This window comes from Alligator sinensis, unplaced genomic scaffold (genome assembly GCF_000455745.1).
Source record: "Alligator sinensis unplaced genomic scaffold, ASM45574v1 scaffold465_2, whole genome shotgun sequence".
NCBI classification, from domain to species: domain Eukaryota; kingdom Metazoa; phylum Chordata; order Crocodylia; family Alligatoridae; genus Alligator; species Alligator sinensis.
In genome coordinates this window covers 521,318-548,958 of record NW_005842468.1, presented here as the reverse complement: position 1 = coordinate 548,958, position 27,641 = coordinate 521,318, and the positions used below count along the sequence as shown (strand labels likewise).

Sequence of the window (27,641 nt, the reverse complement as noted above, 5' to 3'; positions counted from 1 at the left end):
AGTAAGGGTGGCCAGGATCTGGAATGGGCTTCCAAGAAAGGTGGTGCTATCACCTAGCTTGGAGGTCTTCAAAAAGAGGCTAGATAGTCACCTGACTGGGGTCATCTGACCTCAGTCCTCTTTCCTGCCAGGGGCAGGGGGTCGGACACGATGATCCATTGTGGTCCCTTTCGACTCTACAATCTCTGAATCTCTGAATCTCTGAAGCTCTGAATAATAACCCCCCAAAAAGCATATGTAAAGACACCCACAGTTACCTCAGGATAAAATTGTACAACCAGCACACAAGCCTTAACTTAAAATCACCACATAGTTGTTCCTCACCATTCTTTCAAATCGTGACTTGATTGCAGAGCAGAATAGCTTACTCCAGTCTCAAGGCTATGCACTGTGTGCCTGCTTCACTTTTATTCTGAAGTGAAGTGAATTACTCTGGACGAAAGGTGTCACATGTCCCTTAGAGTTAATTCAAAGGGAAGCAAACCCAAAGCGGGAGGGGGCAGGGAAGAAAGAAAACGATTTGATAAGAAAGGTTTTGTCAGCACACCACCACCCAGCTTTCTTTTGAAGGCCAGTCAGTTCTGCATTCTGGGTTTCCAAACAGTTGTTTTTTTTAATGTGGCAACCTCATCCCCATAGAAACAAAACAACAAATAAGCAGACAGACAGAGCAACAAAACTTGCACTCTTTCATCAGGCTCTGGAGGCCATGACAGACTTTACACTTTAAAACCCGATAATGTGTTATAACCCATGACATGATACATGTGCATAGAGTTAAGTCTCATTTAGGGTCCCAATCATTTTTTTTTGCTTTAGTTATCATTTTGCATGATAACTAAAGCAATCAACTTGGTAATTGCCACCATTGTGAAGTTAAGTAACCCCTTAACCACAAGGAATGGTGGGATGGCCCTCCCCAAAAGAAGAAACGAGGCTCAGACTAGCAAGCAAATAAATTTTATTCTTTACAGAGAGGAAAGCTTTAATTTACTTTATATACATATATGCATGCTTACATATATATTATTAATTACAGTTAAATTAAAGCTAAGCAAGTAAAGCTAACTATTTAAATCTTAAATATTTAAGCTTTTAATATTCATTTATTTATTTAAGGTTAAATGTTTAAGCTTTCAGAGTATTTAAACTAAAGTTAATAATTAAAGTTAAATTAAAATTAAATAGATATATTCTCTGACTAGAACAGCACCACCCAAAGCATGAAAATTTGAACTACATGCTGTCACAACCCAAATTAATCAGTGCCCATGTCACTTGCAAGAGATACCATTCAGACCATCATCTGATCAACTAAGGGTTAAAACAAAATCCTGGCGAAGAGCTGTATATAATTTATGCCCACGTCACAAATGAGAAACGAAACTTAAGACTGGTCAGGGTGAAAGGGGATAGCCCTGCCATAAATCCCTGCAATTGGTCAAGGAACAAGCGTAGGTACCTCACACACAACATACTAAAAACCTAACCCACTACCTTGTAACCTGATAGCAACCTGAGAGCACAAAGAACTGCTGCTTGGAATTAAAGATTCCATTTAGCAGTTCATCATTGGGTATCTCTGAGAAACACCTCTGTCTATAAATAGTTTAGCAACTTCCGCCCAAGTCAGAGAAACTCTGGGAGACCTCTGCGGAAATCTCTAAGGAGAAACCTAAGATCATCATCAGAGTAAATTGACAGTCTGATCAGCTGTCAATAGCTTCCCGTCAGCGTAATATTGACGTATCAAAGCCCTGCAGGCACGATAGCTCGTTCCCGGCGCCACGTCCATCATCGTTAGCTATAACCCGAAACTGTACGCTTGATCGTAATCGTTGTATCGTTAGCTGTAACCTGAGACCATACGCTTGATTATAATCGCTATAACTGGAAAAACTGCAACGGAACAAAGGTTCAGCCTGCGTCGCGCGTCACTATCTGAGCGACGTAAGTAAACAAATTTCTGTAACCAACACGCGTCTGTGCCTGGTTAATTTCACCTCATCCATCACTACCCGCCTGTTGAGGTGACAGTTTTACGACTCCAGGTGGGAGTCAGTAAGCAGCTGACCGGCCGCTGCTCTGATCTCCGACACATGCATCGACTCTGTAAAAAGCATTATGGATGTAAGTGCCATCCAGTGGTGCTACGAGGTACATAACTTAACACATGACCAAATGACTGAATGAATGTATACCACCGCAGTAGACAGTGGGTGCATCTAAATCTAAATCGGAAGCTATTGAATCCACATTTAGATAAATCACTTGCATTTGTATCAAGGGTGGGAAAGCAACACAGGCTTCTTCCTCTGTACCGCAACCTTCCCTTTCTCCCCTTTACACTACTTCTGGAGCTTTTAAGTCTCTTCATAGCTCTACCCTTATTCACTCATCTGTTGCAGATGCTGCCAGCCTTCCAGCCATGCAGACACTTAACTGCTGACAACCTGCAGCTGGATCTCAGACTGAACTGCAGGCTGAGTACCTCCTTACAGCATTGTTATACTGATAACAGTGATCACTTGTCTTGTGTTCACTGAGGCCAAGACAAAAAGTAATGGGCTTAAATTACAGCAAGAGAGATTTAGTTTAGGTAATAAAGGAGAACCTTCCAAATAGGAGAGTGGCAAAGCAGTGGATGAGATTACTTAGAGAGGCTGTATATTAGAATCTCTGTCACTTTATAAGTTTTTTCTGTCAAAGTGAAGGCTAGATAAACAGTTGTGTGGAATGGTATCAAACAGTACTCTCAAATTAGGGTGCATGTACTCTTGGGAATATGCAGCAAATGCATAAAAGGTACATGAGATGAGGGATGAAAAGACTGTAAGGGTGAAAGAGGAAATATAAATGAAGAAAAGTGCAGAACAGTTGAACAACAGCTCTAAAATCTCTCTTATATTGTTAGGTTACAGCTCAGTATCATGACAGAAGTCATTCTTTTATTTTCCATAGTGTAAATCTAGAGGGGTACACAAACCTTTTCCTGTTTTTTTTTATACAGGGGAGTATACCTGGAACACTCTATTTCCCGACACTGCCACTCAACTGAAGCACAGCTATATTAAGCACAAATTGCAAACAGTGAATATGCACCCAGAACTGCAGTTATACTGCTACATAGAGGCCAATAAGCACATGACGTGAAATAATGTCCCCAAAGGGAATGCCTGGCGATACACTGGGTGATAGAATATTTTAAATATTATCTGATGGGGCGGGAATTCCTGGTGGTGACGGATCAAGCCCCACTGCAATGGCTAACCAGGAAACAAAGCGAAAATACCCGTATTACTCGGTGGGCTCTGGCTCTACAACCTTTTAAGTTTACAGTAATGCACTGTCCTGGCAAAGATAATTTTTTAGCGGATTTCCTCTCTAGATGTGGTAGCTCAGTGGAGCCTGCCAAGCTACCATCACCAGCTATTCAATCAGCTGTTCCCGGGGTGGGGAAAAGCCGGGCCAATCACAGAGGCTGGAGAAGCCGCTGCGGGAAGATTAAAAAGCCCCATGGGAACCTGGCAAGGGGGAGGAGAGGGAGCACATTGGCGTGGAGCATGCCAGGTGTGGCGAGGCTTCTGTGGCAGGCAGGAGCATTGCAGCTGGCTCAGTGCCGGCATCCAGAGCAAGGGGAAGCTGATTCCCTGTACAAGGCTGGGAGGGAGGAGGCAGTTCTACCCATCCCTCCAGCTGTCTACTTTGTAAAGATTGTTAGAGGCATTCCGCCCAGAGGCAGCGAGAAGGATGCCAGCAAACGGGAGCCTAGTCTGTCAGCATCTGAGGTGGAGATGCTAACTGTCATGACAGCTGGGCTAGCCCACCAGAAACCATGCCGATGCCAGTACCCCTGGAGAAAGGGGTCTACAGGGCACGGCTGAACAACACAGGTGCCACCCATTTGGTTGGCGAGTGGACGGTGTGTAGGGGAGGCGGAGCCCTGCAGAACCTGGTGGCAAGATTGTAAGTACCACTGTTTCTGGGGTCCCCAGGAAGAGGATCGTCACTGAACCCCTCATTTCATTCATTAACACCAAGTCATGGCAGGAGAGCTGAGGGAAGGGGGTCCCAGTTGAGACGGATGGTACGGCACTCATCGTACCCCACTTTAGGCGCTTCCACAGATGGAATAGTAATGTGGCATGAGGTGTTACAGGAGTGGGTTTAATCAGGGCTGTAAAGGCAAAAAAAGAATCTTATGCAGATAACTATTTCTAAATCATTTCCTTTTTTGTGCAAAAGCTAGTGCAGCAATTCATTTCCTGTTACGTATGTTTTCACCTTAGCAAACCACAAAAATGCTAGTGATGATCAAGCTGAACAACTGCCAGCTAGAGAGCTGTATAGAAGGCAAGAAGCACCTTCTCCAGCTGAGGCATACTTATTTCAAATTCCTGGGAGAGATCAAAGACACATAATGATCATGAAAATCATATTGTTCCTAGCTGTGCTGTCATTACTGGACCTACCTTTTTGCTCTAACAAACAAGATTTTCCTGATATAGACAATCCTCAGTTTATTGAAGATTGCGTGAGAAGTCATAACCATTTTCGATCTAGGGTGAATCCAACAGCCAGCAACATGCGCCGCATGGTAAGAGAACTTTATAACATATTAATGGATAAGCACAGAACATGCTATTGAATTAGCACTTCTCTTTTTAATTTTGGTGTACTTTTTTCATTAGTCGTGTGAACATTTTAGATGCTCTAGACAGCAGGGAGTCATAGAAAAAAAGGAACTAATTGTTAGTCAGATGCAAATTTGTTCAGTTTTACTTGTTTGGAAAAAATTCAGTTCTTCAATTACGACTGGATCTCCAATGCATAGTTTAGCTGGTGCAAGGGGCGTGGTGGGGCAAGGGCACAAGGCATTGACCAAAAAAAGACTCTTCTGAGAGTTCCTTTGGCTGATGCAGATCACTTCATTTCCTAAACTGGCTTAGGCTTTGTCTCCTGTGCTGCCAGCTGATTGAGAAATCAGAATTAATGCTCTTTTCATTCACTGCATTCACCTACCATGCCGCCTCTCTCCCCTTATAGTCTTTCCCCTAGTGGTATGGGATGGGGAGAAAAGTCAACAACATCTACTTCATATGCAAACAGACAAGGTTCTTTGGGTGAATCTGATATCTTTTATTAGACCAAGTTAAATAGTTGGAAAACAATTATTAAGCAAGCTTTTGGGTTTAAAAACCCTTTGTCAGGCTAAGGAAGTTTCTGCAGTTTGTGTGCGCTCTTCCTGGATGGAATGAAAAGTAAAGAAGCCAGAGGCTGGTCTGGTATGCATACAAGACAGGCAGTCAGTGAAAATGTAGACTGAGGAGTCAATGGGTGAGAGACAGGCTGGGTTGGGGGGAGAGAAGGGGGATGAATAGTGGAGAAGTACCTGAGGAGCCAGATGTCAGGCAGGTTATAATGTATCATAAATCCAATGTCTATATTTAGTCCATGATTTTTAGTATCCAGGAGATTGATGAAGTGGAGTTCATAGGCTCATCTCTGGGAAGTGTTGTGTAAGTTTCCTTTGAGGATCAGGACTGAGAGATTTGATAGAGAGTGGTTTTCTTGTGAGAAATGTGCCCCCATGGGTAATTGGGTATTCCAGTCTTTGATAGATTTTCGGTGTGCATTCATTCTGGTGTGCAGTTGTTGTTTGGTCTCTCCTACGTATTTTCCATCAGGGCATTTGGTGCATTGGATGAGATATATTACCAGACCAGCCTCTGGCTTCTTTACTTTTCATTCCATCCAGGAAGAGCACACACCAACTGCAGAAACTTCCTTAGCCTGATGAAGGGTTTTTGAACCCAAAAGCTTGCTTAATTATTGTTTTCCAACTATTTAAGTTGGTCTAATAAAAGATATCAGATTCACCTAAAGAACCTTGTCCATAGACCAACACGGCTACAACCTACATCCCAATGCATGTTAATTCATGTTCTTTTCATTCTGTAGTCCTGGGACTCCGCTTTGGCTAAAACTGCCAGAGCATGGGCAAAGAAATGTCACTTTGATCACAACATCTATCTTAAAGTACCAGGAAAGGTACATCCCACCTTTACTCCAGTTGGAGAAAACATCTGGACTGGCAGTGGCTTATTTTCTGTGAATGCAGCCCTTACTGACTGGTATGATGAAGTCAATATGTATGATTTTGAGAGCCGTGCCTGTACTCGCGTGTGTGGCCATTACACCCAGGTAATTTTTTTGTATCTGTCTCAACTTTCAAATGATTTGTGAAAAGCACACGTTGCCTACTATTTTAAATTGTTGCTTAAATCAGTTATACAATTTGAACTGACAATTCTAGGTGAAGAGAACTCTGCAAAAATACTGTGATAAAGAGAAAAGAGGATACTGTGCTGTTTAGAAGCCTTGATTCTGAGGGAAAGACAAAGCACTTTCAAGCATATATCCCTGTGCTTGGGATAGCCCTAATTCTGGAGAAGACATGCTGACTGGTTGAGCTGAGAAGAACTTTATTTTAATTTAGAAATCTTTTTCTCCCTTCTCTTCATAGCTCCTTGGGCATTTTTGTACAGATTGGGGATGATCTGAATAAGGACATAAATAAATACAATTTATTCTAGTATTGCACCTGGAGTTCTGTTCTGCTTCACTGACCATCATATTCTAATATGGATTTAGGGACAGATCCTATTTTGTCATTGAGGTATCTAAGTGGCATATAACCATCTAAGTCTCAAAGGGTGCCTGTACACAAGTGTGGGCGTTTTAGTTCAAATGAGCTTTAGTTCAAGTGCCCCTGCCACCATTTTGAAGCACAGGAACACAAGACACTGCGGCACTTTAATTAGAGCGCTTTCAGAGCCTTGCTAATTAAAGTGCAGCACCCGCCCCCCCCCCCCCCCCCCCCCCCGCACGCAAACAAAAATAAAATGCCCCCCCCCCCCCCCCCCCCCCCCGGGAGCATGTGTAAAAGTGCCCTAAGTGTGATTCTATTCCACCCTGTCCAAGTCCTCTAAAAACAATAAAAAAACTTTTCTACTTTTGCATTAAATAGATCCTGAATAAAATGCATAAGCAACTTCAGGGCAGTGGCCAAAATAAGGGTCTCTCTCTCTCCCAGGGCAATGCCTTCCTCATTGGTTTATAGTGTCAAGCTCCATCATACGTGTAAGAGATGTAGAGTCAAATCCTCCCAGGCTATGGTGGATCTAGAATCCAGGTTTTTCTTGTCCTGGACAAGTACAGTAACTACAAGAGAATGGGACACAAGATAGGTACCATTGCCCTCCCTTGAAAAATTATACTCATTGCACATGTTTTTTCTTCCACTAAGGATTTAGGGGGCTTTTGCTGAACATGTATTCTTACCCCAAGAAGAAACTGTTTTTGAATACTACTTATGTGGAGGTAGATATTTGCTAAAATGGTTAAAGCACTGTTTAAAGTTGCTTCAGAGTGATTCTCATGGAAAAAAATACAACAAAAAAACTGCCACACTGTAGTATCAGGAAGAAGGCCACTTTACCTCTTTATTATAGAGAGAGGCAAATACCAAATATTGGGACTGTTGAAACAACCTATAAAATAAAACCTGCCCTTCAGTTTTAGAATAATAGGCCAAGTTTTCCAGGTGCTTCCCTGTTCCCAGAGGAAACAAATTATAAATTGAGGAAATTACATTTTTTGTTTAAATTACAAAAAAAAAAAAAGATTCCGAACCAGGCTGCGATGAGATCCTTTCAAGGATGCTGTGGAGTACTATACAATGTTAACACTGTTAGGTGGGCAAACATAACTCACATGATAAAGAGATTTCAAATAAGAATCCATTGTATTAAAAACTATTCTGTCCTGTCATGGTCTTTCTGAGTTCTTTGCAACAGAAGAACTGCTCTATTATTTCTTTGGAGTCAAAATTCAAGTGAAAACTAAGAGTTCAAATGAAAACTAAGAATTACTCTATTATTTCCCTATAGTTAAAATTCAAATGAAAACATTTTCTACAGGGTGCCTGGAGTTTAAATAGGTTGAAAACTACTGCCTTAAGCTGTTGCTATTAGGCCTGTGCGAATAGGAAAGTATTCAGTTTGGATTCAGCTGATTCAGAAGACAATGATTCAGTTCGGAGATTCAGATCACTGTCCTGAATCAATTCGGCCGAATCGGCTTCAGCAGATTTGGCGCAGATTCAGAGCGATTCAGAGATTCGGCATAGACTATAATGGGGAATCACTGAAATAACTATAACTTTGTCATTTTTTCGGCAGATTTGGATGAAAACAGTAGGAATGGTAGCTTCTGAGGGCATAAGGCCTGCCAAGTTTCAAGGAGATAAGTGCAGGGGTTTCTGGGAAACTGCACCTCAAGGTGCTGACAAGCAAAATACGTGTCACATGTGTGTGTTAAGGCAGAACGGGGTGAAAACAGCAGGCATGATAGCCCCTGCTGAGGCCATGAAGTCTGACAGATTTCAAGGAAATAGGTGCAGGGGGTTCTGGGAAACTGCACCTCAAGCTTCTGAAAGCAAAACTCGTGACATGTGTGACCTTATATGTGTGTTAAGGCGCAGCAAGATGAAAACAGCAGGGATGGTAGCCTGTAACAGGGGGCCTTCCCGGTGCTCAGGCAGAAACAGCTCACAAAAGGCACAGAAAGGCTGCAGACAGAGGCTTATGTGCTGTCTCTCTGTCCCTTCCCCAGAGCACTGTGGTTGGAAGGGGACTCAGGGAAAGATCACAGTCACTGGCCAGCTACAGATGTCAGTCTTTCCCCCCTGCTCCCCCTCCTTCTTCTCAGTTTCTGTTCCCCTGAAATTCTGAATTGCCAAAAACCTTCTGAATTGCCGAATCTTTTTCCAAATCTTTTCTGAATTAATTCGGAGGTTCTAAATTGATTCAGAGGGTTTTAGTATCCTGATTCGATTCAGATTTGGTGATTCGGCCTCCAAATTGGGCCAAATCTTCTCTGAATCAAATTGGTGACTGAAGCTTCACACATCCCTAGTTGCTATGCCTTCTGTGTGGGCTGTTACAAAGCTACCCAAGATATCCAACTTGATTTCCTGCTTCTCCTTTTATCACAAGTTGTAGTAGTCTTATTAATCCTGGGGGGGGGGGAGCATGTAACATACTTTGGTTTCTTTTTCAGGTTGTTTGGGCCAAAAGTTACAAAGTTGGCTGTGCAGTTCAGTTCTGTCGTAGAGTTACAAATTTTCCTGGTATCTCCAATGCGGCACATTTTGTTTGCAACTACGGACCTGCGTAAGTTGACATTATTTTAAAAGATGCTGGAGCACACCTGGGAAATCCAGAGTCCAAAGAATCCAAGTAATATCCAACCTCATGGAGAAGATCTTGTCTCTTGCATAGCATACTTAGACATGTTTCCTAGGGTTACTGTATTATCAAATATTTCTATGTACTAGGACAGAGGTTAGCAACAATCCAATTCACAGAGGCAGTGGATCTAGCCTGTAGATCCAGAAGACTTTGCCTCTGCTCATGCCTGTGTTAATCTAGCAACATGATGTTGTTCTGCTTTTCAGTGGGAATTATCCAACAAAACCTTACACAGCGGGAGCAACATGCAGTCAGTGCAATGGTGAAAAGTGTCCAGGCAACCTCTGTGGTGAGTGCAAGGAAATCTTTTAAAAATATTACCTAGAAATTTCTGGTGAAAAAGTAGTCATGTTGCACTATCCTTAGGAGGTGAGAGATGTGGGTTTGAATCCCTATAGGCTAAAGAGGGCCCATAACCTAAGACTCCTACTTTCTGGGAGAGTGCTCTAACTACTAGACTATTATGTGATGGCTGAACACTATCTCCACTACCACATCTGCTTAACTGACATTTAGGTGTGTAAAATGAAATAGGATTCTATCTGAGGTCTTCCAGAGACACAGTGAGCTCATTAAGTGCCCAGGGCAAAGACTAGGAGAGGGGGATGGGGGTGGGGATAATGAGGGGAGGGGAAAGCTTATCTTCCCAGACTCCTTCTGCCACATGTAGCAGTGTCAGCTGTGCTCAGCAGCAGTAGTCCCATATCAGGCTCACTGTGCTCCTTTTGCTCTTTTCCCACATTCCCTCCCTCTGCCCGATATATACATATTAGGTACAAGGCTCTGCCTGCTCTGACAAAGGCTCAGGGGTTGGGGGGTGAGAGGGCAGGAAAGTACCATTCTACTTACTCCACTCCACCTCCCCCCTCAGATACACTGCTCCATGGGTGACTGGTACCTCCTGAGTCAGGGGAGGCAACAGATCACCGATCAGGGAGTGGGGGGAGTTCCTCAGTGGCAGCCAATTGCCAACCTGGTGCACTCTCCCCACCCTAGTATGTTCCTGAGGTTTCCACATTTAGAGCCTTGTTAGACCTTACATGGTAAGCTGAACAAATGTTAATTGGCTTAGTATTGTTCCACTTAGTGAAGCAGTCACACAGTAAGGTGAAAAACCTACTCTGACTGTCCGTCAGCTGCACTGCTGTGACTTGCCACTAGAGGCTGGATGAGCAGGGGCAGGACTAGGAGCAGGACATCTTGCTGCTCCCACCAGGCAGACTAAGTGAGCTCCAGAGCTGCAGCAAACGTTGAGAGCAGGAAAGGAAATTCTCTTCACTGCCCTCCACCTGTGCATGGAGCTAGAGACACCCTGCTCAGCTGCAGGCAGCCCAGGTCTCCTTGGCAGCAGCAAGCAGGGAGTGGGAGGGAATTCTTCCTGTGTTTGCTGCTTCCAGACTGGGCAGAGTATCCCTGGTTCCCTGCATTTGTGCCAGGAAGGATGTGACAAGCACTGCATCCCTGGAGCTTCCTTGTTCTGCCTGGTGGGAGTAGAGGTGCTGTGCCTGGCCCCACTATATGTTACTTATATTTACTGACTTCTGCAAGTTAGTTTTGCACATTACCTTTTAACAATAAATCCAACCTTTTAGACGTATTTGCTACTTCCTTCACCTGTAGGACAACAGGTTGTATAAGAGCAAATACAAAATGTTGGAAGCTACATTAAATTCAGTACAAAACTATGAGACCTACCTCATCTGGCAACATGTCAGCCCAGTTAATTTTTGAGCGGCATTTAGACATCAATTTGGGTTGTAGGTGCAGTTGGATAGTCAGTACTAAGGCACTACTAATTTTTCATTAATACAGCTGACAGTCAAGTCATATTTACATTTGTTTCTGATCTCTCACCAGAAAACCCAGAACGTGAGCAACTGATAAGTATGTACCAACACCTTTTCTTGTTAAATTACTTACTTACAGTCCAGTATGTATAGTTAAGCATAAGACCCTTTTCTTTCTTTTTAAAGATTATGACAACTGGTATCCAGACTGGGATACAACTCCACACCTCCCCTTTCCTAGGCCTCCATACCCTTCCACTCCTTCATCCCCCAGCCCTTCTGTGCCTTCACGCTCCTTTTGTGACCAATACTGTATTGTTGTTTTAGTTTTAAGGCTACTGTTTGTGTTTCTGGTCTTTGGTGCTGTCTTTCTAGTACAGTGGCAGTATCCTCAATTATATATCTATGAATAATCTCCATTTCAAGATATTCAGCAGCACTGTTTAGTACTGTTATATCACTGAAGCAAGGGAATTACACAGAAGAACAATACAGGCAGGATTGTTTTTATAACAGAAAAATGTTAACCCCCATTATTTGATATTTTAGCCTTTGAGCATCACTATACTTTAAATTTTTTACCACTATTCTTATCTGTGTCCAAGATATTTTTCCCCCTTCAAGAAGAGGGAGAAACAGAAGTAAAATTATCCCCCATTAAGATATTTAGGGAAGATCTGCCCCTTTTAGCTCCACAGAATATTGCCTGACCATTTAGACTCTAATGAGTCTGTTGACAACTCTCAGTAAACACAAACACATACTACAATGTGCTATTTAAGGATCCACTTCCCACTTCTTGTCAGAGTCAGAACTGCTAGACTGCCTAGCATAGAAGCTAGACCAATGATTCTCAATGAGGGTGCTGGGAGACCCTGAGCTACTCCTGGATCTTTTAAAAGGTATGTGAATCTGAGGTCTGAGGAGATAAGTGTTAGCAGATAAACAGCTGAACTAGCAGAAAACCTCAGGCTCAGGCTTATCCCTGCCTGGATGATCCCCTACTTACACTGCCAGGCCCCTCCATAAGGAAGTAAGCATTGCAATTTATAAATTCATTTTTGAAATTGGGTGCCACTCAAATCACAGAAGTTAAGGAGGGGTGCCTCAAGTCCAAAAAGATTGAGAACCAGTGGGCTGGACTATAAGCTAGTGATTGTCAACCAAGGTACCACAGCACCCTAACATGCCTTGATCCTTTCAAGGGTGATGCAGGGTGCTACACAATGTTAACACTGTTAGGTATGCTAATGAGATTTATCTGTTAAACTTGTATCTTTTCATTAGCAATCCATAGCGTTAAAAACAGTCTGACCTGCTGTGGCTTTGAGTTCTCTGCAACCAAAGAATTGCTCTATTGGTTTTTCTGTAGTCAAAAACCAAGTGAAAACTTATAGAGCTTACATTTTCTGAGGGGTGCCTCAAGTCTACCCACAGGTGTCTTGAGTCTCTCCAGGGGCGTAGTGAGTCTAAACAGGTTGGGAACCACTGCTATAAGCTACTAATGGAGATTCTTCTTTAACTTACATCTTAGTTTTGGGAGCTAGAGAAATCCAAATCCAGCAATACAAAGCTTCTGGCGGCCACTGTATTCATAACAAAATGTGATTCTGGGTGGTCACAGACGTGTTACAATACTACACAGTGTTAATAGGTGAGAAGTATTAAATGATTCTCATATAATATAGTTCTTTGTGTTAAATTTGAATCCTTTTAGCTTGCATGCTTGTAGCTTTATTGGGCCTTTAACTGAGAATTTTCTCAACAGGGCTAGGTAGCCTAGTCCTAGGACACCCAGTTTTGATTAAAGGTTCAAGTCAGCTTGTTCAAGCTCGTCTGACAGAATGAAACAAAAATGTCTTCTTTTTTACCATATTTGTCAACATTTTCATCAAATAACATTGTAAACCTTTCAGGAGGGGGTAAAAAAAGAGTTCAGTGCTCAGAGACATGTCCCTCTGACATTCTCTGTGGAGGCTCCCATTGTAGCTTTAATGAAAATTCAATGCCTCTTAGGAGTTAGTTTCCGAATTCGGGTAAGATCTCCCCAACAGACTGCTCATCTGTTAAAAATTCTGAGGATTTTAAGACATAGGGATTCCAAGTTGTAAGATTGCTTATTTCTGTTTGGATCACAGAAGCAAATCGAGCTAGATCTTGGGTTATTCTTTGTTAGCAAGATCATCATTTCATAATTTTAATAAAGTTTGTTTTTGTTTTCACCAAATTGGAGGACTCATTTTGCTGAGAACAGGGGCTGTCAAAAGTAACCCTAAGACCCTTAAATCTCCTTCAAGGGTCAACAATAGTATTTTACAATTCTGGGTCTTTTGCCTGCTATGTTCTTTTATACAAGAGATTTAAGAAATATTATGTACACAAGCCATTTCTCAACAGAATTTCAGTTGAATAAAATTGGAAAAAATAAAAATGCTTTTTACCTTGGAGAAAAAAATCCATCAGCCCCCCAGCCCCCTGCCCCCCACCTTGGAATTAAGAAGAGTATCACTATAAAGCTCAGTAGCCCAGGGTCATTCTAAATACTAGAAGTATTGACCTGAAATGAAGAAGTGGTCCAGTGGCTGCAAAACAACCTCTAGTCTACCATGGTAGTGCTTCAGGCCAAATCCAGCCTATGAGGAGTACAGAAGTCTAGATCTAGCCCAAGCCCACAGGTGAGTCTGACATCTCTGACACCTACCAGTGTAGCTCAGTATGCCATTATCCTTCTTGGCAACAAGGGCACACTGTCAGCTCATATTCAGCTTATTGTCCACTGTAACTCCCAGGTCCTTTTCTGCAGCACTGCTGCACAGCCAGCCAGCCTGCAGCCTGTACTGGTGCATGGGCTTGTTCTGTCCTAAGGACTTTGCACTCGTCCTTGTTGATATTTGAGTATGAGCAGGTGTCATATTTACATTTGTTTCTGATCTCTCACCAGAAAACCCAGAACGTGAGCAACTGATAAGTATGTACCAACACCTTTTCTTGTTAAATTACTTACTTACAGTCCAGTATGTATAGTTAAGCATAAGACCCTTTTCTTTCTTTTTAAAGATTATGACAACTGGTATCCAGACTGGGATACAACTCCACACCTCCCCTTTCCTAGGCCTCCATACCCTTCCACTCCTTCATCCCCCAGCCCTTCTGTGCCTTCACGCTCCTTTTGTGACCAATACTGTATTGTTGTTTTAGTTTTAAGGCTACTGTTTGTGTTTCTGGTCTTTGGTGCTGTCTTTCTAGTACAGTGGCAGTATCCTCAATTATATATCTATGAATAATCTCCATTTCAAGATATTCAGCAGCACTGTTTAGTACTGTTATATCACTGAAGCAAGGGAATTACACAGAAGAACAATACAGGCAGGATTGTTTTTATAACAGAAAAATGTTAACCCCCATTATTTGATATTTTAGCCTTTGAGCATCACTATACTTTAAATTTTTTACCACTATTCTTATCTGTGTCCAAGATATTTTTCCCCCTTCAAGAAGAGGGAGAAACAGAAGTAAAATTATCCCCCATTAAGATATTTAGGGAAGATCTGCCCCTTTTAGCTCCACAGAATATTGCCTGACCATTTAGACTCTAATGAGTCTGTTGACAACTCTCAGTAAACACAAACACATACTACAATGTGCTATTTAAGGATCCACTTCCCACTTCTTGTCAGAGTCAGAACTGCTAGACTGCCTAGCATAGAAGCTAGACCAATGATTCTCAATGAGGGTGCTGGGAGACCCTGAGCTACTCCTGGATCTTTTAAAAGGTATGTGAATCTGAGGTCTGAGGAGATAAGTGTTAGCAGATAAACAGCTGAACTAGCAGAAAACCTCAGGCTCAGGCTTATCCCTGCCTGGATGATCCCCTACTTACACTGCCAGGCCCCTCCATAAGGAAGTAAGCATTGCAATTTATAAATTCATTTTTGAAATTGGGTGCCACTCAAATCACAGAAGTTAAGGAGGGGTGCCTCAAGTCCAAAAAGATTGAGAACCAGTGGGCTGGACTATAAGCTAGTGATTGTCAACCAAGGTACCACAGCACCCTAACATGCCTTGATCCTTTCAAGGGTGATGCAGGGTGCTACACAATGTTAACACTGTTAGGTATGCTAATGAGATTTATCTGTTAAACTTGTATCTTTTCATTAGCAATCCATAGCGTTAAAAACAGTCTGACCTGCTGTGGCTTTGAGTTCTCTGCAACCAAAGAATTGCTCTATTGGTTTTTCTGTAGTCAAAAACCAAGTGAAAACTTATAGAGCTTACATTTTCTGAGGGGTGCCTCAAGTCTACCCACAGGTGTCTTGAGTCTCTCCAGGGGCGTAGTGAGTCTAAACAGGTTGGGAACCACTGCTATAAGCTACTAATGGAGATTCTTCTTTAACTTACATCTTAGTTTTGGGAGCTAGAGAAATCCAAATCCAGCAATACAAAGCTTCTGGCGGCCACTGTATTCATAACAAAATGTGATTCTGGGTGGTCACAGACGTGTTACAATACTACACAGTGTTAATAGGTGAGAAGTATTAAATGATTCTCATATAATATAGTTCTTTGTGTTAAATTTGAATCCTTTTAGCTTGCATGCTTGTAGCTTTATTGGGCCTTTAACTGAGAATTTTCTCAACAGGGCTAGGTAGCCTAGTCCTAGGACACCCAGTTTTGATTAAAGGTTCAAGTCAGCTTGTTCAAGCTCGTCTGACAGAATGAAACAAAAATGTCTTCTTTTTTACCATATTTGTCAACATTTTCATCAAATAACATTGTAAACCTTTCAGGAGGGGGTAAAAAAAGAGTTCAGTGCTCAGAGACATGTCCCTCTGACATTCTCTGTGGAGGCTCCCATTGTAGCTTTAATGAAAATTCAATGCCTCTTAGGAGTTAGTTTCCGAATTCGGGTAAGATCTCCCCAACAGACTGCTCATCTGTTAAAAATTCTGAGGATTTTAAGACATAGGGATTCCAAGTTGTAAGATTGCTTATTTCTGTTTGGATCACAGAAGCAAATCGAGCTAGATCTTGGGTTATTCTTTGTTAGCAAGATCATCATTTCATAATTTTAATAAAGTTTGTTTTTGTTTTCACCAAATTGGAGGACTCATTTTGCTGAGAACAGGGGCTGTCAAAAGTAACCCTAAGACCCTTAAATCTCCTTCAAGGGTCAACAATAGTATTTTACAATTCTGGGTCTTTTGCCTGCTATGTTCTTTTATACAAGAGATTTAAGAAATATTATGTACACAAGCCATTTCTCAACAGAATTTCAGTTGAATAAAATTGGAAAAAATAAAAATGCTTTTTACCTTGGAGAAAAAAATCCATCAGCCCCCCAGCCCCCTGCCCCCCACCTTGGAATTAAGAAGAGTATCACTATAAAGCTCAGTAGCCCAGGGTCATTCTAAATACTAGAAGTATTGACCTGAAATGAAGAAGTGGTCCAGTGGCTGCAAAACAACCTCTAGTCTACCATGGTAGTGCTTCAGGCCAAATCCAGCCTATGAGGAGTACAGAAGTCTAGATCTAGCCCAAGCCCACAGGTGAGTCTGACATCTCTGACACCTACCAGTGTAGCTCAGTATGCCATTATCCTTCTTGGCAACAAGGGCACACTGTCAGCTCATATTCAGCTTATTGTCCACTGTAACTCCCAGGTCCTTTTCTGCAGCACTGCTGCACAGCCAGCCAGCCTGCAGCCTGTACTGGTGCATGGGCTTGTTCTGTCCTAAGGACTTTGCACTCGTCCTTGTTGATATTTGAGTATGAGCAGGTGAGCAAGAAGGAGCAGAACAGGACAGTTTACAACACAAAACAAGATAAGTGCCCTGCACAAAGAAAAAGAGATTAGACTTTGATGAACTGGGGAACACCAAAAGAACTGCCTGTAAGTAGGTGTTTGCCAAGGAACAGTTAGAGTCAAGGGACTAGGCCTTACACCCTAGAAAGTCACAGCTCATCTTATTCACAGTAAAACTATTATAGCTCAATAGCAATCCTAGTATCATTTTGCCAACAAGATTCTGAAGTGTAAATGCTGCTACTGATCTATAAAATCTTGAGGAGAAATATGAAGCACTAGGGCCACCAACTAGAGCTCTTAATTATCTTTTTCTTTTCTGGGGGAAAGGGTGCGGGAGAGGAGTAGCAGGAGGAAGCCCCCATCAGTGAATGGGAAGCCCCCATCAGACATTAAATTAAAGGAACAATGAGAACTGGTACGCAATCCCAACAACCATACTTCCTGCCATGCCACAAGTGCATAGCAGGAGGCACAATTGTGAGATCAAATCCATTGAGCATCCCACCAAGCATCAAATTCTAGGGCTGTGCAAAGCTTCAGCCCCTGATTTGACTCGGCCCGATTCAGTGGCCAAATCTCCGAATCCGAATCAAATCAGAAGACCCTTTAATCTCTCCGAATCCAATCGGAACCCTCTGAATTGATTTGGAAAAATTCAGATTTGGACACAGACACAACTTTAAATGTTTTTTCTACATACTTCTAGGTAGCAGGCAGATCATGAATGCTGTGATGCTGGGGCACATGGAGTGTCCCACAGAACCATGGGGAGCTCCCCAGCATGCTTGGCAGGGAGGGGGGGCGTGGGGGGGGGGGGCAGTGCACTCAGCAGCAGACCTGGAAGTGGACCAGAAACACTTCTGGTCCACTTTCTGGTCTGCTGTGGAGCGCGCTGGGCCCCCCCACCCCCTGCACCTGCCCCCCGGCTCAGCGACTGGTGCCTCCTGGGTCTGGGGGGGCACCCGAGGTCCCCCCACAGCTGATCCCCAAGCCAGAGGGGAGCGCAGGGGGGGCCCATCACAGCATTCACAAGCCACACCTGGTACCTTAAGGTATGTAGAAAAAAATATTTAAAGCTGTGTCTGTATCTGAATCACTGATTCTCCAAATCAGCATCAAATCTTCAGATTCAGATTTGGCCGAATCGAATCAGGGACAGTGATCCAAATCAACTAATTGAATCACTGTCCCTGATTTGTGGCAAATCCAAATTGAATAGAGTCTGCTTCGCACACCCCTATCAAATCCCATCGCAACATATTGCTGGTGCAAAGGGAGCCCGGGATCATAATGCCCAGGATCTCAGGCTCTCCCTGCATGAGCAAGTAACGAGCTTCACTCCTTGCAAACCTGCAACTGGAAGCCCTGCATCAGCTGACAGAGGCTCCCAGCCAGGGGACTGCACATTTTTTGTGGTTTATTCCACATTTTATCAGGCCATTGATTGAATGATCATGTGTCTGGATTACTAAAGACTTGATTAACCACTTAATCACATCTTAAATGTAATACCTGTCAGGGGCCTGAGTAAAAAATGTAAGAACTTTATTGAAAATATTCTGCTTGAATGCAAGTGTTGGAAACAGAAGGAAAGTCAGTTTAGTAAATGCCTTTTCGTTTATTTCAGAGAAAGCAAGGTTAGCTTTTTTGAAAGGAATGTCAGATTAATATCTTTTGTGTAAAAACTGGTGAAAAGCATTCCAGATAAAATGTTAATATACATAAACATGTTTATGTAACAAGTATTAAGATGCGTATTAAGTGAAATATGTTTGAAGAGGAAAGATGTGTATTAAGTGAAATGTGTTTTCCCTTGGTAGTCAATGGAGATGTATGAGACCTGCATTCCCTGTTTTTACCTACAGCATTCCCACAATATAAGTCTATATAATGATTTCAAAAAAAGTCCTGAGAGGATAGAAAGCTCTGATCAGAGACAAATAACAGTTAAGCCACGCTACAGAGAAAACGATAATGTAAAGACAGAAAGGAAGAGGCATGTCCCAGCTCTGTCAGAAGAGTATAAAAGCCCCAGAAACATTTTAAGGGCCCCAAAACATATCTTGTCACTTACTGCTAGACAAGATCCAGTCCTTCTTACAACAATCACACATACAAAGATATCAGGGGTTGTGAATTGGACAGACAGAAGCATAGTGCTCAAGGAAAAAAATGCCTTGACCAATGAAGTTCATGTGATGCCCGTTTCTTCAACAGACTTCCCCCACTGCATTCATATGACATTTAGGGACACCCGGAAGAGTTTTGGCTACTGAAAAAACAAATGCAATCTTTATTCGAGTGCCAGGCACATGGGAGATTGACCTAGTCTTACTTGGCACCAAGTCACTGATAAGCAAAGCTCCAGGTTAGGTTGTACCCCGTCCCAGCTTATTCAGGGGAATGCCCCTGTTGCAGGATGACCTATGAAATATTTTACTCTGTCCTGACTTCAACAGTATTTGTTCCATTTATTGTTTGCTTTAGGACTGAAATATTGTATATTTTATTACAATTTATGTTAATAATTCTGGGAGCAGATAGAAAAATAGACATTTGCCTGAAAAAATAATTATTTGAATAAGGAGCCTCACAGTTATGACTCTGTAGCTAAATAACCAGGACACGGAGGGAAGGTTGCCCTAAACCAGCCCCAGCCCTGTTTATAGAAATCCCTCTCTGTCTATAACCAGAAGCAAAATCCTGTCTATAACTGAAAGCAAAACCAGCCTGCCTGAGTCATCTCCCATGACTAGCTTTAAGTACAGGGTGGAAGGGTGCTGGGGGAAGGAGGCCCAAGGGAGGAAGTAGTGGGACAGAGGCAAGCAGTGGACTCCTACACTTGTGGCCTGCGTCCCCTGGGTGAGGCACACTTGCTGCAGGGGGGTGAGCAAGGCAGGCTGGCCCTCCAACCCCGCAGTTCCGCAGGGCAGGGCTCTGGGACTTCTCTGGAGACCTCCTGGGGTTGCACTCAGAGGTTTTCAAGGCAGGCAGATGACAGGGGTAGGCTGGAGGGCAGCCTTATGGTTGCTTACAGCTAGCAGGGCTGATAAAGCTTTCATCCAGGAGAGGGGTAAGGGCTGCGAATCCTGATCTCGCACAGAGCCTGTCTAGACTGAGGCAGCAGTGGCGGATCCCAGCATCCAGAGAGGGGAATAGGAGCAGCCCCAACAGCCCTCGCTCCAGAGCTGTCAACAGCTCAGCACAGCTGCTTCACCTCTGCACCTTCACGAGGACTTTGTCTCCAGCGGGCCTGAGAGCGGGCACTGGGGAAGAGCTCAGACAGGCCTCAGTGGCACATCCTTGGTCTGGAGCAGGCCTGCAGACTCAGGTGAGTACAGTGTGCCCAAAAGCACCAGAGTGTGGGCCTGCAGCAGTGTAGGCAATCCTAAAGGGAGGTGGCTAAGCTCAGGAGAGGGCTGTACTTTCAAACATACCTCTCTCTCTCACGCGCGTGCGCGCATTTTCTCCTAGCTACTAAAGCAGTCCCTGCTCAGAGCGCTACCTTTTGTGAAGCCCATTCCTAGGCATGTAATGCTCCCCGCAGGGCACAGCACAACAGTTGGGCACCTACCCCGGGTAGTGAATTCCATTCCCTGATCTAGGTGCCTTAGAAGAAATGTAAGAGCTAAGTCCTGTCCTTCCCAAGTCCCGTTGTGGATTTGGGGCTTGGTAAATGAATGATCTGCTCCACAAGCCGTCGACCTGGGGCTGAAATCAAACTATCGTGCACCTCCAAGCACAGCTCTAAAATGAGCGCACAGCTAACGGCTGCTGTACAATAAGGCAAACACGGTCTGAGACCTGTGAGTATAGTGCTCGTTCCTGTCCTAAGTACAGGCATCCAGGAAGTTCAATCAGGTTCAAAATGGCTGCCCAATTTAAACTTAGCTTGTCACAGTGCCAACCTTACACTTACAGACCCGGTCTCAGTGACGGTCGATCAGTCTAAACCTGTAACTGAACACAAGTGCCGTGCACACAAACCAGTCTAAAAATTGAAGAACCTGGTTTAAGATCAACCTGGGTCTATGTGGTATCATCAAACTTATTCGATTTAGATCACACTGGTGCAACAAACGTTTGTACACTGTCCCTGCGCAGCCAAAGGCTGGGAAAACCCAGGTACTGAGCCCAGACCCAGGCATCTCTTCTCACCACAGCCCCCACCACTGGGCTATTTTTTCCCCACCCCTTTTTCCTCCCCGCCCAGCTAACCCTCTCAACCCCCATCCCAGAAGCTGCTCCAGGTGCAGCCACTTATCAGCATTTGTTGCTGACAGAGCCGAACAAGTAAGTCCTGGTGCGGGAAGGATAGGGGTGTAGGTTTGTTGGGGAGAGTTCGGGGGGCTAAAAAGTAGCCCCTGATTCCCCCCCCCCATAGACCCTGCCAGACACTCCCAGACCCCAGCAAAACCCTGTGGGTTGCATCTGCCCTCTACTCCACCTGTGGGCCATACCTGTCCTCACATCTATGATGGACCCCCATTCCCCTCCAGCTGGCTGGACCCCCAACTAGCCTCCCCCATCCTGACTCACTTGATATTGGGCAACGATTCTGAACCAGTTTAACTTCCCCCTAATGTCCCCAAATGTCTGTAGTTAGCCCCAATTATATTAATCCCAGTAAATCTCATTGTTCTCTAACATAGCTAAACATCTTGTCCATAAGTGTCCCCATTCAGAATGACAAGGTTCTTTGGGTGAATCTGATACCTTTTATTAGACCAACTTAAATAGTTGGGAAAAAATTTTGGCAAGCTTTCGGATTTAAAAACCCTTTGTCAGGCTGAGGACATCTCTGCAGTTGGTTTGTGCTCTTCCTGGATTGAATGAATGTTTCTTATACTATCTTAGTAAGTACTGAGATGGTGTTGATTCAAAGAGAACAAAATCCCTTGGTGGTGCACGGGGAGAACAAATTACAAACTACAGTAATGGCCAGATCCTGTTCAATGCAAAACCTAGTCAGGTTTCAGGAGACGGGATGGTAACTTTGGATGGAGGGGACAGAGTGGAGAAAAAGAAGAGACAGGAAAGGGTGTGTACTTTTCAGAAAAAAACTACTACAGATTAAACCAGAAACGAAAATAAAAAAATGGGGGTGGAGGGTTGGAAAAAAAACTTCACAGCTTAAATGCAAAATATGATGTATTACCTTCCTCATTCTTTAGACTGCTGAAGCTGATATATTTCCTGTACACATACTCTTTCTGGTAGTCATTTCAAGATAAAACCCAGCCTGAAAGCCTGCCAGGCCAAACATTGCCTTCAGAGTTAAGAGAACCTTATAAAGCTAAAATGTTCAAGCGTTCGAAGCTGAAAGGACAGCAAAATCTGAGAATCGTGGAAATCAGACTTTTACTACATGTGCTGGTATTACTGGATCTCTCCATCTGCTGCTACTCGTATCAGTCAGATACTCTGCCTAGTATTAGAGATTCACAGTTTATTGAGGAGTGTGTGAGAGTTCATAACAATTTCCGAGCCAGCGTGAATCCTCCAGCAAGCAACATGTTTCACATGGTAAGGGAATGCTCACCATCTATGTACAATGAGGAGTGTGTAATAGTGTGCTGGTATTTACAAATACCTTTAATGGGTTATGAAAGCTTCTAAAACAACTTGCAACTTCCAGGGGTCATAAGAAATAGTTAAAAAGAAAAGAAAAGAAAAGAAAAAACCTGACAATGTCTAGAATAATTTCAATCAGTCTAATCATCATAGCTGTATGCAGAGCTGCCTCACCACTGCTTCATTTCAGGCTGATGTTTAAAACGTTTTTGTCATGCTGGAGGATTATGCTTTGAAGATCCTCTTTGTTTTAAACTATTGGATAAAAGTGCCAAAAAAAGGCCCACTAAATTGCCTGATCTATACAAATGTTGGGCAAGCCAGGTCCAGCTAAGGCAATGCCTCTTCCAGGTGTGCATGGGGCTTGGCATTGGAAAATGCTGAGTTTAAAAAGAGCACCTTTTGGGGTTTGTTTGTTTTTTTTCAAATGTCTGTAAGGTAGCCTGTGTGTCTGTGGTCCCGGCCTCACATTCTGTTTCCTGCATAGCACTGCACTGCCCCATTCTTTGGGAGAGCAGCAAGAAGCAACTGATGGAGGAGGGTAGGAGAGCCAGTAGTTTTCAACTGCAGTTGCAGCTGGACTGATGGGGGTGGGGAGAGGAGCAGTTGGGCAGAACTGTTGGGTTTTGGCTTACCCCATGCAGCCCATGAGGGATTATGTGGGCCACCAGTTGGACAGCCCTGCTGTATAAAATGCTGTAATAGTCATTGGAATGGGAACCCTGCCTCCCCCCTTCTCTCTACCATTTATTAAATATAATAATTTTTACTTCCTTCTTACCTATCCACTCAGTATTTTTACTTTGGGCAGGGGGCTGGACTCAATGATCTTCCGAGGTCCCTTCCAGCCCTGATGTCTATGAAATCTATGAAACTGTCACAGCTCAGTTATTTAGCAGGTAATGGAGAGCCGAAGCCCTAAGCATGCCTTTAATACTTAGATCTGGAGTGGAAGGATACTATGAATTTACTTGGTAGAGCTTTTAGGTAAAGTTCTTTTACTTTACATGCTGTTTCTTAGGCTACACTGCTTCCTTGGAAAAAATCTCCATTTGAAGTTTCAGACTGCACAACTGAGACACATAAGCTCTGACTTGAATTTTAGTCATCCAAGAAAGAATATGCTTCTCTGTTCGAAGACATAAGCATCTATGACTCCAGCAAACAGTTCAAAAATTGAATTTGTCAAAAAATGAGTCCATCATGGTAAATAAGTGGCCACTAAGTAGTGGGAACTTACTTATATAGTAACTATGAGTAACATTGCTGAGACAATAGCTTCAAAGCTTTTTTTCTTTTTCATGATTCCTTTGATTGGATGTTGTAAAAAGCCTTTTTTCTCCTATTTACAATCATGAAAATAGTGTTTGTGTTCCAACACTCTAACAACTTACAAAGAAAGTACAAGTCTTACCTGACTTATTGTATAGGCTGTTTTAAAAGTGCTCTTCCTATCAAAACCTTACTAAGGTTTGTCCTTACTAAGGAGGCAGCATTTTAAAACTGCAGCAATTATGTGCAGATTTGCTTTACATTAAACACACATATGATGTTTCATTTGTGATATGCATTAAAAAAATATTGCAGCTAATACCATAACTAAAAATCATGACATTCTTTAAACCCCCCCACCCACCAGGATTTTATTTTACTATGAGGTATTTGAAGTGGAGAAACAGTGGGAGGTGAGCCAATTCTATTGTGAAATAAAAGTTCATTCAAAACCACATACCGTGAACTGCTTCAAAACCGCAGACAAACGACTGAGGCAAAAGGATTCCATTATTTCACCTGGCACCCTTATCTCAGATCTGAATTCTAGGTTGAGACATAAAATGAAATAGAATTAACTAAGGCTACTGTTTGTTAAAAAGGAAGTATATACAAAACACCACTTCCTTTTTATTTACATGCAAATTGCAAGAAATACAATTAGCACTGCTGAATATGTTTGTAATAACTCCATCATCTAAAGAAATGTTAATGTTAACATTATTATACACTTTATTGGGAGGTTATGGTTCCATTACAAATCTAAAAGGTACTCCCAAGTTTAGTGGCCCATACAACCGATAAGATGAAGGCATATCGATTTCTGTAGTCAACAGCACTACAACACAATGGCTTCATCCATCTGCTCTGCACCTAAGCATTATTGAGGAATGCAGCCAGTCAAATTCTTCACTGTGAATAGTGTTTGGCTACCTTTTTTTCCCCTGTTCACCAGTTGTAGTTTTTAATAAAACAGTCTCTGGGCCTGCTCCAGACCCCAATACAATCCACGGAAAGATTCCTACTAATGTTACCTACGTATGTACTTGCTTGGCCAGAGTGCAGGCTATGGTGGAGACTCAGTAGCTATGTGGATGCTTCCACTGCACGTGGAATAGGATCACTAACTGTGCATAACTACTATTTGGGTATGTTAAGTAAAGTAGGATTCTGCGAATAGCCTTTAACAGAGCAATTGCTATTAATCTGACAATAAGAAGCATAATTCACCAGAGACCAATGCAGTTGTAAGGTGTGCTAGAGAAATTCTACTTCAAATCAAATTAAAAAAAAAGAATGCAGAAACATATTAAAAGGAAACTTTAAAACATAATATAGATATACACTCACAGATTTGAACTTTCAGAAAGGCATAACTCCCTCATTCCAGCAAGTTGTATGTGCAAAAACATTCCCAACTCCTGTGCAAATGCCTGTCTAAGCAGTTCTCAGATCTGCTTCATTTACATATGCAAATGAATATCTGCTTATACAAACATGGATTCAAAACAAACATTTCCACATACAAAATGTTTTGGTCCAAGTTTATGGCTAGAGCTTCAGCAACTTTATAAATTTATCTCATGGTATGCAATTCACCTGACTCTGAAAGTCAAAGGGCTACACCTAAATGCATTAATGAGGCTTTTATTTTGACTCTGTGTGTGTGTGTGTGTGTGTGTGTGTGTGTGTGTGTGTGTGTGTGTGGTCTCCTTTAAAGTACCTGTAATGTTCCTGAAACTTATTTTTTAAACACAAGAATTTATCTGTTTACACTTATGTTCCAATCAAACTTAGCATCTAACTTCTAAACTTGTGAGTTCAGACACAGCAGAACAGATGGTGAATGAGTGGTCAGGTTTATCATAAAGGAACACACAGAACTGTTTATTGTTTGATTCTCTCTCAGAGGTGGCCAAGACTGAGCAAATCTACATCATCTGCCAGTGGCCTCTCCAGGAAATTTCTCTACATGACATAACTGTGACTCAAAATGATGTGCGTCTGTTGTTACATTTTACAGACTTGGGACCCAGATCTGGCAAAAACCGCCAAGGCATGGGCAAAGAAATGCCTGTTTAAACACAATATCTATCTCAAGATAAAAGGACAGGCCCATCCCAGATTTAATCCAGTTGGAGAAAACATATGGACTGGCTCCCTTTCATTATTTTCTGCGACTGCGGCCATCACCAGTTGGCAAAGTGAGGTCAAGTACTATAGTTACACAGCTAACACTTGCAGCAACGTGTGTGGCCATTTCACTCAGGCAAGTCATTTGTTACATTTCTTTATCTGATCTTTATCAATTTCAATTCATTGTAATATAAAAGTGTTAGGTTCCCATGCCAAATTCACTGAACCATTTTCAAAAATGTTGTCCCAACATTACATTTTTGGGGCATATGAATGTTTATTGTGCTATTTTTTTAAAAAAATTAAAATTAAGACTTCTTTATACTTGAATCTTATTTGTTTTCCAGAAGACCTCCCTAATAAGGAATAAGGTGCAAATTTTCAACCTAGAAGCAGCAATAATTATTTAAGCATTTGCTCAAAAAGAGAAATGGGGAATGAAAATTTGCTACGGGAGCTTTCAGTTTACAGCACCCATCCAAAATTAGATGCTAATTGGTAGAGGCTGAATTCAGTATTCTCTTTAATCTAGAAATCATGCGAGAACACAGCCAGATGATTTATTTCTTCTTGCATATAAAATTCTCGTATTGCCTTCTATGGTCTAAATGTAATGTGAATTTGTTTGCATGAGTCATTCTTTTGTTGGCAGCCTCAGCAAAGAGATTGGTGATCGAGCAGGGATCAAGACTTAACTGCTTACAACAAGGAGTGGGCTTTCCAGGCAATGCTTGAGGCACAGCAGTAAGGAGGAGCTTGCATTAACATTGCCTGAGCTCTGGTCATAGTTTAAAAACGACTTTGGCTTCCAAGAGTGTTGTAACACTTTTCCATGAGCAACAAATCTGCTAAAGATATTTTAAGTTACTTAAAATAAAGCGTGGAAGTCATTTTCAAGTAGAAAGGTCTTTGCCAATAGAGAGATATCAGTGAATGGGTATCCATAATTTAGAAGTGGATGTAAAAATCTTTGCAAGGTAATTTGGCAGGTGGAATGGCTGGAGGTGGCACTACAAAATGTGAGAGGGAAAGGTACTGTTAGAGTGCTCTGGCTTGCTTGGTTAGGCTGTCAGTCTGACAACATACATTTTAATACAGCCAAGAGGTAACATACCTAGGAACCCACAATCCAGAATCTCTCTGCAGAATGGGAAACTTCACCTTGGAAAATAGTGACTTAAAGATGTACGGTCTCATCATGAATAATGCCCCTAGCATGAGCGATGCTGTAGCAAAAATGGTTAATAAGCCCTTGGATGCAGGTGTATCAAGTGGAAGGGAAGTAATCTTACTTCCAGCAGAGGTTGGGAATGAATATTTTACCTGGGTGCATGATTCTGGGTTCCCCATGCCCCCTTCCTCTGACCCATCAGAGATTGGCCACAGCTGGATACAGGATGCTGAATTGGATGGGCTTGTGCTCTATGCAGTGCAGAGTATCATCTTAGCTACCTGGCAAGTATGGCATGCTGGCATGGCCCTAATTTGCCAAATTTGGAATCAGATGGGAATTTTCTCCCAGGTTAGATTGACAAGAACCTTGGTGGTTTTTCTTTTTTTTTTTTTTTTTGCTGGGATTATCTGGGCATCTCGCACCTAAACGATTCCCTGCCATTGCAGGAGCTTTGGGATGCCATGAACTTTCTTGTTCTCTACCCCCAGCATGCAACATTTTGTTCTGTTTTGTTTTTAAGAACTGAAATATTTGACCTAAGTACAGCTTGGGCTTGATATGAAATAATGGATGAAGCA

The 27,641-nt window shown here is 42.5% G+C and overlaps 2 protein-coding genes across 2 annotated transcripts in view; one reads left to right on the top strand and one right to left on the bottom strand.

Annotated features, from left to right (window-relative positions):
• Positions 1-24,265, bottom strand: part of CCDC107 (coiled-coil domain containing 107) — a gene marked incomplete at its 5' end in the record, with an annotated part of 84,954 nt that extends 60,689 nt beyond the window's left edge. The window contains one exon of the mRNA XM_006030851.3: positions 24,214-24,265. Coding sequence (XP_006030913.2) covers positions 24,214-24,265 — 52 coding nt within the window. The remainder of the gene's footprint in view (positions 1-24,213) is intronic.
• Positions 4,336-13,573, top strand: GLIPR1 (GLI pathogenesis related 1). Its single transcript, XM_014523278.2, has 6 exons — positions 4,336-4,597; positions 5,962-6,204; positions 9,124-9,236; positions 9,521-9,603; positions 11,172-11,198; positions 11,288-13,573. Exons 1-6 carry the CDS (start codon positions 4,421-4,423, stop codon positions 11,512-11,514), a joined length of 870 nt encoding a protein of 289 aa, XP_014378764.1. The 5' UTR covers positions 4,336-4,420; the 3' UTR covers positions 11,515-13,573.
• Positions 24,266-27,641: the final 3,376 nt, after the last annotated feature.

Bases quoted from the DNA above. Each gene is read 5' to 3' on its own strand.
- GLIPR1 (XM_014523278.2), top strand. From the start codon at position 4,421: ATGATCATGAAAATCATATTGTTCCTAGCTGTGCTGTCATTACTGGAC. The intron at 4,598-5,961 runs GTAAGAGAACTT...TTCATTCTGTAG, and splicing joins CCAGCAACATGCGCCGCATG to TCCTGGGACTCCGCTTTGGC. The intron at 9,604-11,171 runs GTGAGTGCAAGG...ATCTCTCACCAG, and splicing joins GTGTCCAGGCAACCTCTGTG to AAAACCCAGAACGTGAGCAA.